The sequence below is a fragment of the Diachasmimorpha longicaudata genome, chromosome 13, assembly GCF_034640455.1.
Source record: "Diachasmimorpha longicaudata isolate KC_UGA_2023 chromosome 13, iyDiaLong2, whole genome shotgun sequence".
NCBI classification, from domain to species: Eukaryota; Metazoa; Arthropoda; class Insecta; order Hymenoptera; family Braconidae; genus Diachasmimorpha; species Diachasmimorpha longicaudata.
In genome coordinates this window covers 1,359,863-1,374,413 of record NC_087237.1, presented here as the reverse complement: position 1 = coordinate 1,374,413, position 14,551 = coordinate 1,359,863, and the positions used below count along the sequence as shown (strand labels likewise).

The 14,551-nt window shown below is 36.0% G+C and overlaps 2 protein-coding genes across 2 annotated transcripts; both read left to right on the top strand.

Moving 5' to 3' along the window:
* Window positions 1–4,348: 4,348 nt before the first annotated feature.
* Window positions 4,349–9,917, top strand: LOC135168502 (antitrypsin-like). The gene is made up of 8 exons (XM_064132755.1): window positions 4,349–4,513; window positions 4,582–4,966; window positions 5,352–5,562; window positions 6,002–6,210; window positions 7,482–7,679; window positions 7,875–8,028; window positions 8,128–8,289; window positions 9,292–9,917. Exons 2-7 carry the CDS (start codon window positions 4,895–4,897, stop codon window positions 8,247–8,249), a joined length of 966 nt encoding a protein of 321 aa, XP_063988825.1. The 5' UTR covers window positions 4,349–4,513; window positions 4,582–4,894; the 3' UTR covers window positions 8,250–8,289; window positions 9,292–9,917.
* A 2,150-nt stretch (window positions 9,918–12,067) lies between these two features.
* Window positions 12,068–13,926, top strand: LOC135168374 (muscle-specific protein 20). The gene is made up of 4 exons (XM_064132470.1): window positions 12,068–12,228; window positions 12,719–12,930; window positions 13,026–13,146; window positions 13,601–13,926. The coding sequence occupies exons 1-4, from the start codon at window positions 12,199–12,201 to the stop codon at window positions 13,790–13,792; spliced, it is 555 nt and encodes a 184-aa protein (XP_063988540.1). The 5' UTR covers window positions 12,068–12,198; the 3' UTR covers window positions 13,793–13,926.
* The last annotated feature ends 625 nt before the right edge of the window (window positions 13,927–14,551 follow it).

The following is a 14,551-nucleotide window of genomic DNA, read 5'->3' as shown; positions in this document are numbered from 1 at the left end:
AAACCTTTCGCATGGCTGTGCATTTTAATTCATGCTTGAAATTTAGATAAATTTTCATTTAGAAAAAATTATTTCAACTAAGAATTGATATTCTTGACACAAGAAAAGATCTTTTTGGAAGAAACTTCTTCAAGACAGGCATTTTCCGAGAACCATTGAATTACTGTGTTGCGTATGACCTTGAAAAACATCCCTTGGTTATTTTGAAATTTTGAGAATTTAAGATTTTCTTTCCTGAAATAAATGACAGACAAGAATGAGAATGCCCGACGTGTTCAGAATTTTGAAAAATCCTCATAAGGAAGGTCAGAAAGAAATGGGATTCTCACTAGGAAGAAATAGATTCAAAGCTTTAGTAAGTCAGAAGAGACACCCTCAAGCATCCCTTGCTTTCATTTTTAAATAGAAGGGATGATTCAATTATTGGCAGCCATCTCATGTCCGCAGAATCCCCGAACTAGTGCCAGAGATGTAATGAAGACATCTCTATCAATCATGTACTCCTGGATTGTCAACAACTCCACTCCAAAAAAAGAGCAGTCTTACTTCCACAAGCTCCGACGACAATCCTGCAAGCCCAAAAAAGTTCCAACAAAACCATTCACTTCTTAATTTAGTAGGAAACTTTACCCTTCCATTTTGCAAATGATCATACACTTCGCAACATCATATAATTCTTTATAATTTTTTGAAACTCTGATCTCAAGTTCATCCTGATAAACAAAATTTTTTTGTAATAATGTGCTCTCCTACATACAGTGAAATGAAAGAATAAAAAAAATGAATGGTAATTAGAGATATGTTAAGTCATCAACGACCCACCCTGTCTTAATAAAGTAAATTTAAAAAATTATTATTTAAAGTATTGAAATCTGTACAGAAGATTTAGTTATAATATCAATCTAATACTGAATTCTTAACTTACATTCATTTATATTGGATTTTACATTTCCAATGTTTATCAAAAATTAATTTATAGTTGGATTGAGTAGGTCTTTGTATGATTAGTATTTCTTTTATTCTGGTGTTTCCACTTAAGATTGGAAAACATTTTTATGATAAAATTCAAGGAAGTTTGGGAGTTATGGGCATGCTGTTTTCTTGCATGTATAGAGAGGTGCATGAGTGGGCCAGTGTTGATGCGAGACATCAGTTCCAGGGTGTTGTATCCCTTTAGTCTTTAGTTAATTCCTTTAAGGAAACGAAGCAGAGCGGTTGGGCCTTCCCAGCGCATAAATCTTCAGAAAATATGTTATTCAGTAAAATGACGCCAATCAGCAGGAGAAATGCATTTGAAAAATAAATCAGCCCTGATGAAAGCATAATCTTTCGAGAGTAGGTATAGTCTCATCTAACTGATTGCCATGAATTAAAATGTGATTATTTTTCATTTTAATTATTCTTAATTATTGAAGTTGATGAACTTTCCGTAATTATTCCTCGAAAATGAAACGCCAATGACACAACCTTTACTGCAATCAATTTTTATTTAAAAAAATATCAAGAGAAGTTACCCAAAGTTCTGAAATTGTTATCTCAACTTCCCAACAATCTCAAAAAGGAAGTGATGGTTTTGTAGCAACTTTTTTGAACTACTCATCATAAAAATTTAAACAAAAACTGTCCAGTGAATGTTTTACACGAGAGCAACGTCAAATGATAGGGTCAAAATGGCGCCAACAATGGGAATAAATAAAGAATCTAAAAATCCTCATGTTATCCCAGTAAAATTATTCGAATATGGTTGTTCAAACCTCCGGGAAGATATTTAGTTCGACCGCTTTGGTACAGAAAAGTAATAAAGTTTTATGGTTCGCAGAGGGGGAAATTTGAAAATAAATTGATAAAAAAGGGGGGTCCCTTGATAATAAAAAAAGCTTTTATAAAAAACTCACGATGAGAAAGCCAACATTTGATAATAGAACCTGCATTTTATGGAAAATTTCTCAACGTTTTTTCAACTTCGGGGGATGATAAACGAATTTCCCTTTTAGGATAAATAACCTCATGTGTCATAACTCAGTTATTTTTTTCTCTGTGGAATTTCATACGGAAAATCCCAAGGATTTTGGCGATTTTTTTGCAATTCAAATATGATAAAAGTATTTCACAATGATCTCAGTTGAGGGGAATTCCCCGACTTGCTAAAAGGAAACTCAATATCTGTTGAAGTTTAAAATTTTCAAGCAATGAAATTTTTTCAGTGAAATTTTAGGGACAACTCTCACAAAGAAATACGTTAATGTATTGTATATCTATGAAGTCGTATTTTGCACTTCCCCTAGGGTGTTTTACGCCTGAAGTTAAATAAATATAATTTACCACTTGTTAGTTTTAAACTCTACTCAAAGTAGCTGTATATTACGATTAGATGGACACCATTTATGATTTGCCAAGTGTACATTACGGTCAAAATCGTATCCATATGGTTGACGGTCATGAAGACAGAAGGCAATGAATTGTTACTAAACGATTTGGATGAAAATTATTCTCTACTACGGAAAAATTATAAGAAAAATCCTATAATTTGTTATGGGTCACAGGTAAATTTAAATATGACGATTTAGTGTAATAATAGTTGATATCACGTTTTAAATTAATAATAATTTGCTCGGAATTGACAAAAAAACCCTGCGATCGCAGTGGGCTTTCAATAAGTGAATGGTAATCTCAAACACATTTATGGGTAATTAATAATGAATATCCACGGTTCAAGTTAAAAAAAGTTTTATTCAGAATTGATTGACCTTTTCCATCCGCATTTCGCTCCCACCATTGGGCTTAACTGATCTGTAACTACACCACTTACGGAAAACTGTGAATTTATTACTGGCTGCATTGACTTCATCACTGACATGAAAAATAAATGCATTGTATCATTCAACAAGCATGAATACCATCAGTAGCAATGATTGGGTCATTATCGATATATTTAAATGTAATTAGGGACCATCAGTACTATCATTCACTATTTTTTGAGGCGTTAATGCGATACAAAGACTGATAATAACGTGGTTTATTAATAGTACCCGAAAAATACCCAGCGATTTTGTCACGAACCTTTTTCGAGAATGCACTCTCCGATTTTACTGATCACACAGATTTTTGTTTCCACATAATTTCTGTCAATTACGATAGAACTGCTGAGACGATTGTTGTTGAAAATCAATAGGTCCTGACTTATCTTTAAATGATAAATGAAAAATTGATTTGAAAATCTAATGTACAGAAGCCGCTTAAAGCAGAAAGCATATTATTTTTTTTCTAAATGCCACATAAATTATTGCTTTGAGCGTCGGAAATTTTGATACTCTTTCATCACCACTGAACACTATTACACGCCCCTAGATACAGTGAAATCTACTGTTTTGTAATGGAGGAGGTATAATTTCTAGAACAATTGTATTCATCGATCATGAGATTGGAAATACGCTGGATATCTGGAAGATAGGAGGCTGAGGAAGGGATGAGAGATGCAAAAATTTCACTTCAGAATCCAAGTTGCATGGGGTTTAGCGAGACCAGTCCGTAGTTACAGGGAGTGAAATGTACTTCCGCTCGTCACTGTGCGTCAGCTTGTGCTTTGTCAATGCTGAGCCATTGTTGAGCACTTCACCGCACACCTACAAACAGAATTAAAATGGAATAAATTTAATGCGGCAGCGTTCAACCATCTTCCAAACACATCACATTATTCGAATAAAGTGACACCAGTCAGGGCTACTAACAATAGTTGAACATCTATCATACTCTATCGTATGACATTTTAAGACGTCCGAGTAATCGATTGTTAATTTTATAAATATTAATTTACATTACTTTCAAGTGCCACCACACGGGCAAACTTTGGATATTTTTATATTATTCAAGTACAAGATACAGTAATCTCGAATTATCGAACTTGGGAATTTTTAATTTATTCATGTTAATTGATGGTTGTACTCGCTATATTCACTCGAAACTTCCGAGTGCGTGGCGCGTGTCTTGTTAATATTCACTTCATTCTCGAATATTTTTCTGGTAAATTACCAATTGCATTGACGTTACAAAATATAACGTTGTTTCATTCGGTCATTATTTAATGCTTTGAGAAGTTCCGTGGTGTGTGATGACTTTCATACGCTTTCTCAAATTTGGTGATTCTTTTAAAAAGTTTGCAAAAAACGTGGGAAAAAACATTTGTACCGTGTTGAAACCTCCCGAGTAATTGAGTAATGAGAAAAGACAAGAACATTATAATTTTTCATGTCAATCCCAGCGTACTTTTGCCAGAAAAAAGAAAAACGAAATTTTGAGCTTTCATTTTTCAATAACTGTACCTGCCATATCTGGCAGATGTTATGGCGATATTCGAATGTTACGGGTTGTTATCGCACCGATTGTTTAGACGACATATACTATACTACAATATGAGGCCCTCAGCCATATAAAAAACGGTGATTTTTTTGAAAATGCGTCAGTTGGCGTGATTGAAACATTCGACTCGAACGCATCAGCATCATTATGAAGCCAAGTAAGTGAAATTGACTTATAATGATTTTCTCAATGCGCTTGTTAATTGATATTCAATGTTCCCATTAGTCGTTTTTATATTGGCGTTCCTGGCTCTCCATGGATACGTTCAGCCATTCGGCTATCCTTCTCAACTAGCGAATGTTATTCATAAGATAGTGAAAGATGGAATGAACAAATTTGCCCTTAATCTATACAAGGTAAGGTATTGGTTGTCACAAAACTCATTTTCTTGATCTATTATTAAGCATCATAATATGCGCAGACGACCCTCAAGGAAAAATCAGAAAATTTTGTCGCCTCTCCGTACGGCGCCTACTTTGCCCTCGCCTTGGCAGCATATGGCGCCGAGGGTGCAACGAGACGGGAATTATGGGATATTATGCATCTTCCGTATGAAACTACTGATGAATTCACGAAAGCATGCTTGAAAAAGATAATGAACATGTTTAAGGTATATCATTTCGAAAACCGTCATTATGAGAATGTTGAAAGTCTGATAATACCATATCACTAGTTCTACTAGCGGCCACTAGAAGGCGCCTATTTGTAATATAATTTTCAAGATCAAATACCATGATTTTCCATTAGTCGAAAACGGTGTGGACTTTTCTGATCAACGAACAGTGTCAATTCACACCATTTTTGATGAATGATGTACAACGGTGAATCACAAAATGATCGCTTAATTTATACACAAGAAATTGTCTAATGAATTCTAAAATTCATTCGACAATTTACTCAGTTAAAATTTCTAGTGTACTTTGTATTATATTTTAGACCAGCCTATCTCTATGTGATGAACTAAGACTTATTAATCTTCATAATTATTTTAAAAGGACGATACAGACCTCACGGTGCTAAACCAAAACAAATTGTTCATGAACGAAGGTTTCATTGCAAGCCGTCAGTATGAAGAAATCCTTAGGGACACATTCGAAGCTTCAATCGACACAGTAAATTTCCCAAGTACAATAAAAACCGCAGAGACTATCAATAACTGGGCTAAGGAGATCAGCCAGAACCGTATCTCCGAAATGGTTACCTCAGGTAAATGAAATCAGCCATAATGTTTGTCACCTCATCTAAAAAATATTAACTTGTGTGAGATTTTTTTTCTTTAAATTTCCAGCCTTTTCCCACAAATGTGTCTCCATGCAATATTGAAAAACTAAAAAATAATTGTATTTATCGGAAATTTAAATTAAACGTAAGTAAACGGTGGTCCTCAAGAGCTCCTTCAAGAAGCGAATAATAGAAGGCTAGCATTGCCACCATTGTTAGTTAATCTAAAAAAATATTTTGGTATTTCGAACTCATTTGATATAGTTTTGTTGATCGAAATTCTGATATTTCATTAATAGTTGGTGATAACCACTTATTTCTATTTTTTGATTCTATTCATGCGATTATCTTAACCCCGTCGTATTTATGCTTATCAACCCACATTGTAAAATTTGTACGTTAATTATCCGGTCTATTATTACAGAAACATTGAGCCCTAACATGGTTCTTATGCTGGCCAATGTCCTATATTTCTCCGGAGAATGGTTGCAACCATTTGAGCGCGCGCGCCAGCAAAACTTCTATGTGAGTGAGAATGCTGTTAAATTAGTACCGATGATGACCCGCTATGGATATCTGTTACACGGAGACCTGCCTGCCCTCAAAGCTCGCTTCATACAGCTACCGTACAAGGTAAGCGACAGTTCACTGATTTTTCACCGATTCATTCAGTTAACCCTACGTCGGTTACTCGAGCAGGGAAACGCCGCAGCGGCTCGTTTTTCATGAATTACAATGATTTGGCCGATTGTGTACAAATTCGAGACTGATCCAGGGTATTGGGTCGATCGGACACTATCGGAATAATTCGGGAATGGGCTTGCGTGCCATGGGGGGCTACGCTGACCAAAAATCAGATCGTAGTCAACCTTCATCAGTATCTCAACGCAAATATCGGGGTTTATCAGTTTTTGTATCGTGGCTTTGATCGGATCGATATATCTTTTCTTATATGAATTTTGGTTTATTATCAATGGACATTATCGTGTATAATCATCATTCTAATTGAACAACTATCACGTGTAAATAGTGTATATTTGGGTTAAATTATATTGGATCGCCTTACGGCATAATCAACGTGTTTTTTGTCACCATCCTGTTTAAACTATACCTAAAAAACGCCCCCCAACTCAACGACAAGTGATCGATGAATTTCGGATACTTCCGGGGTTCATCGGGTCACTGTTCATCGGTCTCGGTCACGAACTTGAGACCCCCCCCAAATCAGTCTTTCAACGTACATTCAACGTATCAGTCAACTTATTCCTGTCTTTCAACGTACATTCAACGTATCAGTCAACTTATTCCTGTCTTACAACGTATCTCCAACGTACCGGTCAACGTAATTCTACCTTTTCGCATTATTCAACGTCTCTCAACTACAATTAGAATATCAACGATCCAGGATTTCACACGGGTGAAACCCAACGAACTTTGTGAAACTTGTATAGGTTTTTTACAATTAGTGACAATAAACATACGAAGTTTTTATAACTTAGTGTCGTGTGTCTTCAACTGCATCTCACTACACCAATCCCAATTTTTCCGACGCCCGACCACCCAAAATCACGTTCCTCAACTAAACACATCCGAGTCGGAAAATCATCTCTCCTCTTCCGCTTCCAATCCACCCTAACCCGTTAAAATCATCAATTCCCGAACAGATTGGAAAAATTTGAAATAAACTTGACCTTTTCAATTGAAGTGTCTAGAACCCTATCTATAATTGTCAAAATTACTAAAGGAAAAAATGATTTCCGAGAGGAGAATCATTTTTCCTATGTTAAATGAGAGTGCACTCGAGCACGCAGGTATATGTATAACCAGAATGATCGGATCACAGAGGATGATCAAACTAGGGTTAACATATCGACTTATGCTATTCTTTTCTATCCCACCGACAGAATGGAAATGGAGTAGAGGAAGCGACCTACATGTACATCATTATGCCAGTCGACGGCAATGATTTCGCCTACCTGGAAGAGAATATTTCTTCGCTTCAATTAGATGATCTCCAACAGGGAAGCGTTAATAACAGCATAGTATACCTACCGACATTCAAAATGGACAACACTTTGCAATTGGCTGATCATATTTCGAAGGTATGATCACGCTCTAATTAATCCGCTGCTATCGTGAATAAATGCCTTAACGAATAAGTGAATAACAGCATTATTCATATGGGTATAGTTGATTGATTTATTTATGTAAGAATTCTCAGAGACAGTACAATGTGTGCGTGGCTTAGTCAACAAAGAATTATTTCCATTCACACTGCAATATTTTTCTCTGTTTAGATGGGTGCTCCAACTGCTTTTTCAGAGGCCGCAGATTTCAGTACAATCAGCGCACGATCGGCGGGATTAACCATTTCAAACATAGTACAGAGAAGCTCACTCGCAGTTGATGAAATAAACGCTGTGGTGCCATCTCCGACGAGTAAAATTAGGAGTAAGAAAACTTCAATATAAATCACACTATATTCTCCGTATGTTCTTTAGTAATAAAAACTTAGTGGATATTACTCAAATATGCTAATTATTAATTTAGGGATAGTGTTCCCACCGCTGGTGACGTGGCACACCTTTTCGGCCAATCGGCCTTTCCTAATGGTCATTGCAACCAAAGATCTTATCTTATTCACTGGCAAAGTAGTGGATCCAACACAATGAGGAATCTTGGATGGAACTCTACAAAATTGCACACATCAAGGTAACTTTCGTCTTGAAGAGAAGAATGTATTCAGTAAAAATAAATTTCATAAAAATCAAAACTAATTTTTGAAAAAAATGGCCAAGTGCACGTTTCAATGTATTGTGTTTTGCACGGTTTCGTTAACTTCACTGGTTTCAAAAAATGCTAAGAATAAAAGCCAAGCTTGTATAAATACACTGCCCTATTTACGAAGCCACCACTCTGAATACAACGTTTATGCCAAAAACGCCTCATATTTGGTCGAAAAAAAAAGTGTTCAAAAAAAACGCCGCGACCAACGTACTTGGCGCGGTTTTTCCTACTAACGAGGATTTAGCTTAGGAGGTTCTGTATTTTGAAGCACACTTCAAGATCAGACACTGTATTGTCACAAGAGGTGTTTGCAGATTATGAGATAATAATGTGTTTTATTTCAATCAGTTAGAATTCCTCCATGGCTTAAACCCAGAGCTACCCAAAATTGCAACCCTGGAATTAGGGGAATTTATTAACTTATACCATTGGATAATCTGGCACCCACAGATCAATAAGTCTGGCACAGTAAGGCAGCAATGATGTTTTTGTCCAGGGACACTTCCTGAACCCAATCCTATAATATAGGATCTATATCTGCAGTGAATAGCAGCTCTCATCTGATGGGGTTTTTTTACAAACCGCGCCAAGTACGTTGGTCGCGGCGTTTTTTTTGAACATGTGTTTTTCGACCAAATATTAGACGTTTTTGGCATAAACGTTGTATTCAGAGTGGCGCCTTTGTAAATAAGGCAGTGTATTTATAAAGCGTGGCTTTTTTTCTTTTTAGCATTTTTTGAAACCAGTGAAGTTAACGAAACCGTGCAAAACATTATACGTTGAAACGTGCACTTGGCCATTTTTTTTACAAATTAGTTTTGATTTTTATGAGATTTTTAATATTTTGCCAAATATATTTCAAATTTTTCACCTAAATTAATTTTTATATGAATGTTAAGAAGTTTCTAGCTACTTGTATTTTTTTAGAGGCCATACGAGAGCTGGAGTGATGATGAGTGAGCTGGTGTTGAGGGTAGGATTGAAGGATGAAGGGTTCTCCAAACCGTATTTCAACCTCGAAACCCAAGCACCTTTCCTTTTCAAGGGATCCACACGTGGAGTATTTTTTCCTTTTGAAAGCGTTCTCATAGGCTAATTGTTGGTGTCGGTACATGCCCCTGTTGGTTAGGTGTACTAATGTGTTCATGGACAGTTGGCATGTATCGGCTATGTTGAATATTTTAACACATATATTTCAAGTTTTTTCACCTAAATGAATTTTTATACGAATGTTAAAAAGTCTCTAGTTAATTGTATTTTTTTTATGAGACATATATATGTCTCGAATATTTTCACTTCTTTTTATTCCTTAGCCGCTCACTTATTCTAATTTTGACGGCAGATGTTGGTACTCCTTGGGGTTTCTTCGAGTTAGGTATAGTAAAAAAAAAACATTTAAATAAAATAGAAAAGTAAATTAGAAGAAGACAATAGGGAAAAAGGAACGCAAAGAAATTACTTCAGACATTTTATAAGGTCCATTATTTTATTTTCAAAATCATCACAAACTTCTAGTCTTCGTTGAACACATGGTTTTCTTAATTTAAATAAACAGTCTTTTTTTCTACTAAATAGTTAATATTTGATATTATGAAATGTGCGAAAAACCGACATTAGAGACCTCTCGGAGCCTTCGAAAAATGGCAAATGGCCTCGTGGATGCCACGTACTTCGTGGGAATGCCTTACCGACAGGGACGCTCACCGTCCTAGTTCATGCGCCACCGCTACGAAATTTTGGGGTTGAAGCCGCTCCATAAGCATCAGCGATCTCCCCTATAATCTCTGACAGGAACAATATAATTGCTAAATTGGTGAATACTGTCCGTTGAACTTCTCTTACTGACAAGTTAATACTCACATAAATGAAAAGCATCTTCAAAAGACATGGAACTAAATTCCTTAAATTTGTTTGAATTTTTTTTTCTTGCGCGAGAATAGGCAAAAAAAAATTACGGCTCCCCAATTTTCAACTGCATTACATTTTTTTATTAATGCAAACAGCTGTCCCTCCACGAAGACGCAAATGCCTGGATATATTTAACGTTGACTCAGCCGCCAACAATTCTCTAATTCACTCGTTGAATAATTCAACCCCTCACAATCAATGTAATAGAGGGCGACAGAGTTTCCAAATGACTATCGTCCTAGAATGTTCTCAAGTTTGCCCATCTCATGTTAGAATAAAAAATAAACAATAATCATGACTGGTATATGTTTACCGTGAATTTAGAATGCAAAATGCTCTTTCAACTGGACCAGGCATTTATAACCTGACCCATATTCCTGGTGGAGATTATTTAAAGAGGTGCTTTGCCTTGAAAACTAAGACGTGACGCTCTTAGTTTCTTGCGAATTATTCGAAATTCAGTGGTCCAGGGGCACTAGAAGAAGAAGTGAGAAAATGAAGCGCGCCGATTATTCTGGAAATATCCCAGCAACAAATAGATTTAGACAAAAATACGACAAGATTTTATCTGTCTGCCATTTAATTTCTTAACAAAATGTTTTGTGCTCTTTTTCTCGGCAATCAATACTTTCCAAATTATGTGCAAAATATTTTCCACTCACTTTTCCTTCTCGTTCATTATTGCAAATGCCGTTACTTAATTATGCTGATTACATAGCTTGAATTAAGTAGTCAAAGGGCAGTACAGGACGACGCCTATGGAATTTATTTATTATTTCGGAAATATTTTTCAGGAACTGATAGGTTTAGAAGAAAATTAAAAAATTAGTGATAGGAGGCTTGATTGTATACAAAAGCCATTGGGATATTTGTATTGGAAATTAATAGATCCGGGGAGTTTTCCATGAGGTCTCTCACGTTTCTGAAATGTTTCGACGCACTTCCTGTTGATCGAATTTTCGTAGATATTTTTCTCCATTTTTTTGCATTCTTCAATTTCGAAGGCAACTCACTGAATGAGGGACATGAAGAAAAGATTTTCTGATGATTTACCAAAGAACTTCATTTGAAAGATATCAAATATCAAAAGAACAAATTGTTATAAAGCTAAACATTGTACGAAAAAAATCACATTTTCTATCAGAAAAAGGATGAACTTCTTGTCTAAATATAGTAAATTTTGAGATATTTATTCCATTGCTCGAGTCTCTTTTCTACCTTCGACTGATTTAAAATTTGGCAAATTTCACCGTATTTATTTTGAATTTTCTAAAAATCAATTGTCAAAGTCTAAACTTTTTCGGGCCACGCAGAGACGTTATCTAAAAACATGACCTTTCCGATCACAGTTCCGAACATTCTAGACAACTTGCAATTAAAATTAGAGAATGGAACAACTCGTTCAAACAGAAGACGTCCATTCAGGAGCAAAAAATACTACCCTTCATCGTTTTCCTCGAAATGTAACATTTTTAAAGATATTTGCTAACTGTTTATATAAATATTTTGACTCATCTCCTTCGTCACTTGGTTAAAGCCCATTGGTATTCCTCTGCAGAAACAATTCCTTGCACACTTGACTTCCTCTCGTTTCGTTCATCGTAATGTCACATTGAACTGACAACTCGATGACAAATCTATCCCAGAGTGTCACGACATTGGCATATGCCACGTAATAATCATAATCTAATATTAGATTGTCGAAAAATTGAAAGAACCAAGAAAATCAGCGGGAATTTCTGGAGGGGTGGGCGGGGATGAATCGTTGCTCATCTTCTTTTTCCCCAGTTGGAGTTTTTCGCGTGGGCTGAGATGATAGTTGTCTGGGGGCGAAGGGTATAAGAGCCAGTGGCCGGCTGTTTCGGCACTTCAGTCGACATCCCGGTGCACATTCAGGAACTATAAAACTTCATTTCCATATCACAAATGGCTCTTGAACGTCAAGTCCGCGCCAAGGTACGATATTCATTTCGACGACTCAATAACGGAGGGGCGATGTGTGATACTTACGCCTCTCTGTTATTGAGAATTGAGAAAAGTAGTGAAGTGGTAAAAGACAGAAAACCAGTCTAGGATTTAATGTTTTGTCCGGAAAATTAGTGAGTTTAGATCAGAGAAAATTGCAGTTGAAACTTATGTAGAAAGTTTCATGATTTTGATCGATAATTTATTATTGAAAATAATCCAACATTTGTTTCAACATTCTACAGCTTCCGAGGCATTCGCTAACTGATATTTGTGCATTTTTGTATTTTTCTATCTTTTATTATTTTCACAATTTTTATTACGTCAAAAAATATTTCTCGATAATTTAGAAAGAAATTTCACATTTTTTCTTGAACTCATGTCTTTACGACACATTTACGGATTAATTATTGTAATTTTTTCCAGCTGTTAGGTAATTGATAAATACAAATAAATGATAATTTTTAATATTAAATGACAGACCTTGGCCAAGCGTGACCCGCAGCAGGAGAAAGAGGCTCAGGAATGGATCGAGTCAATCCTCGGAATGAAATTCCCAGCTGACGAGACATTCGAGGATGTCATCCACGATGGACAGCTTCTCTGCGCAGTAATGAACAAACTCGCCCCCGGGTCTATCCCCAAAGTCAACAGCAGCGGTGGACAGTTCAAAATGATGGAGAACATCAACATGTGAGTGACACATCCTCACTCTTAATTTGTCGTCTCGATTTCACATGATTGACAGTGGGACTAATAGCAGATTAAATATTAATCAACTGTTTTAGGTTCCAAAAGGCGATGAAGGCGTACGGTGTACCTGATACCGATGTCTTCCAGACAGTCGATTTGTTTGAGAAAAAGGATATCGCACAGGTTGTGACGACTCTATTCTCCCTTGGTCGTACGGTAAGCAAATTCCATCAAAGTCATTTGATTCTAAATATTTTTTCTTTCAACTTTCAACTCATTCCCATCATTTTGTTGCAATTAAATTTGTTTATGAAAGTTATTTACGCAGTAATGCAATCGGCAGTAAATAGGTTTTCAGTGATTATCGAGAAATCTAACTGACATAGCGAGATATTAGTTACAACATTTTTTGTGCACCTTAATTCACGCTATAAAAAAGATAACCAAATTGTCGCCATCTCCTTCATATTCCAAGATAAACTTCTTTTACCGAAATGAAAAAAGTTTATAGAAAACTTCTGTCTATTTACTGATTTTACTTGATTTATTTGAATGAAAAAATCATGATTCATATCGTCTCAATCAATTTTTTAATTCAAAGAAGAAAGAATTTCAGTTAAATTCGGGAAATTTGTTGAAAATGTGAATTTTTATTTATCTCTCCCAACAGACATATCTCCACCCAGAATGGAAGGGACCCTACCTGGGACCCAAGCCCTCCGAGGAGTGCAAGCGTGATTTCTCCGAGGAGCAACTCCGTGCTGGTCAGACAATTGTCGGTCTCCAGGCCGGTTCCAACAAGGGTGCGACCCAGGCTGGCTCCAACATGGGCGCTGGACGCAAAATTATCCTCGGAAAGTGAACGAAGATAATTGTAAAACATAAAAAAAAATCACCCACCCGATTCCTCATCCCTCAAACTCCCTCCACCCCACTCAATGTAAATGTTTATGTTCCCTTTTATAACTGAGTAATATATGTTTCGTTATTATTTCATATCTCTCTCGTAATTATTCACCCAGTTGAAAATTCTCGTTGAAGAAGTTGGAACCAGTCGTTCGGGCCCCCTCCAATAACAACAGAAATAAATCGGTACGTATGCTGCGACGAAAATACTTAACGTTTGATAAATAAAAATTCGAAAATGGCGATGTTCAAGAGGCTGTCTAGATGTCGACCTCTTTCACTATTGTGACAACGATGAAAATAATTGGAGTCATCGAGCAAAATGCAAATCTTTGATTTTTTTAATTTGAAGGTTTGATTTCTGGAATATTTGCGACGGCTTTGGATATTTTGAGATGTAGGGGACCTTGGAGAGCATTAATACGCGTTCCAGAACCTTCTAAATAACAAACACGACTACGGAAAATTGCTCACGGAGTTATTGCTCATATTTTCTGATTTTTTATATTTTCTGTAAATTTTTGGGAAATCACGGATCATACGGACGTGACAAATATGGCGTTTTTTAAATTTGTCGTTAATTAATAAAATTATTTTTGGGGACATTGAAATTAAAACTTTGTTTTTACATCAAAGTACATAAAAGCCCTTTCTTGTCACGGTTTACATAGTCTAACTATATTTTTTCGCAACAGACGAATTCTTTTCGTCGTGT

Coding starts and splice junctions, on each gene's coding strand:
- LOC135168502 (XM_064132755.1), top strand. CDS start 4,895: ATGCATCTTCCGTATGAAACTACTGATGAATTCACGAAAGCATGCTTG. Junction 5,563..6,001: donor CTCCGAAATGGTTACCTCAG/GTAAATGAAATC, acceptor CTATTATTACAG/AAACATTGAGCCCTAACATG. Junction 7,680..7,874: donor TGGCTGATCATATTTCGAAG/GTATGATCACGC, acceptor TTCTCTGTTTAG/ATGGGTGCTCCAACTGCTTT.
- LOC135168374 (XM_064132470.1), top strand. CDS start 12,199: ATGGCTCTTGAACGTCAAGTCCGCGCCAAG. Junction 12,931..13,025: donor ATGATGGAGAACATCAACAT/GTGAGTGACACA, acceptor CAACTGTTTTAG/GTTCCAAAAGGCGATGAAGG. Junction 13,147..13,600: donor TATTCTCCCTTGGTCGTACG/GTAAGCAAATTC, acceptor CTCTCCCAACAG/ACATATCTCCACCCAGAATG.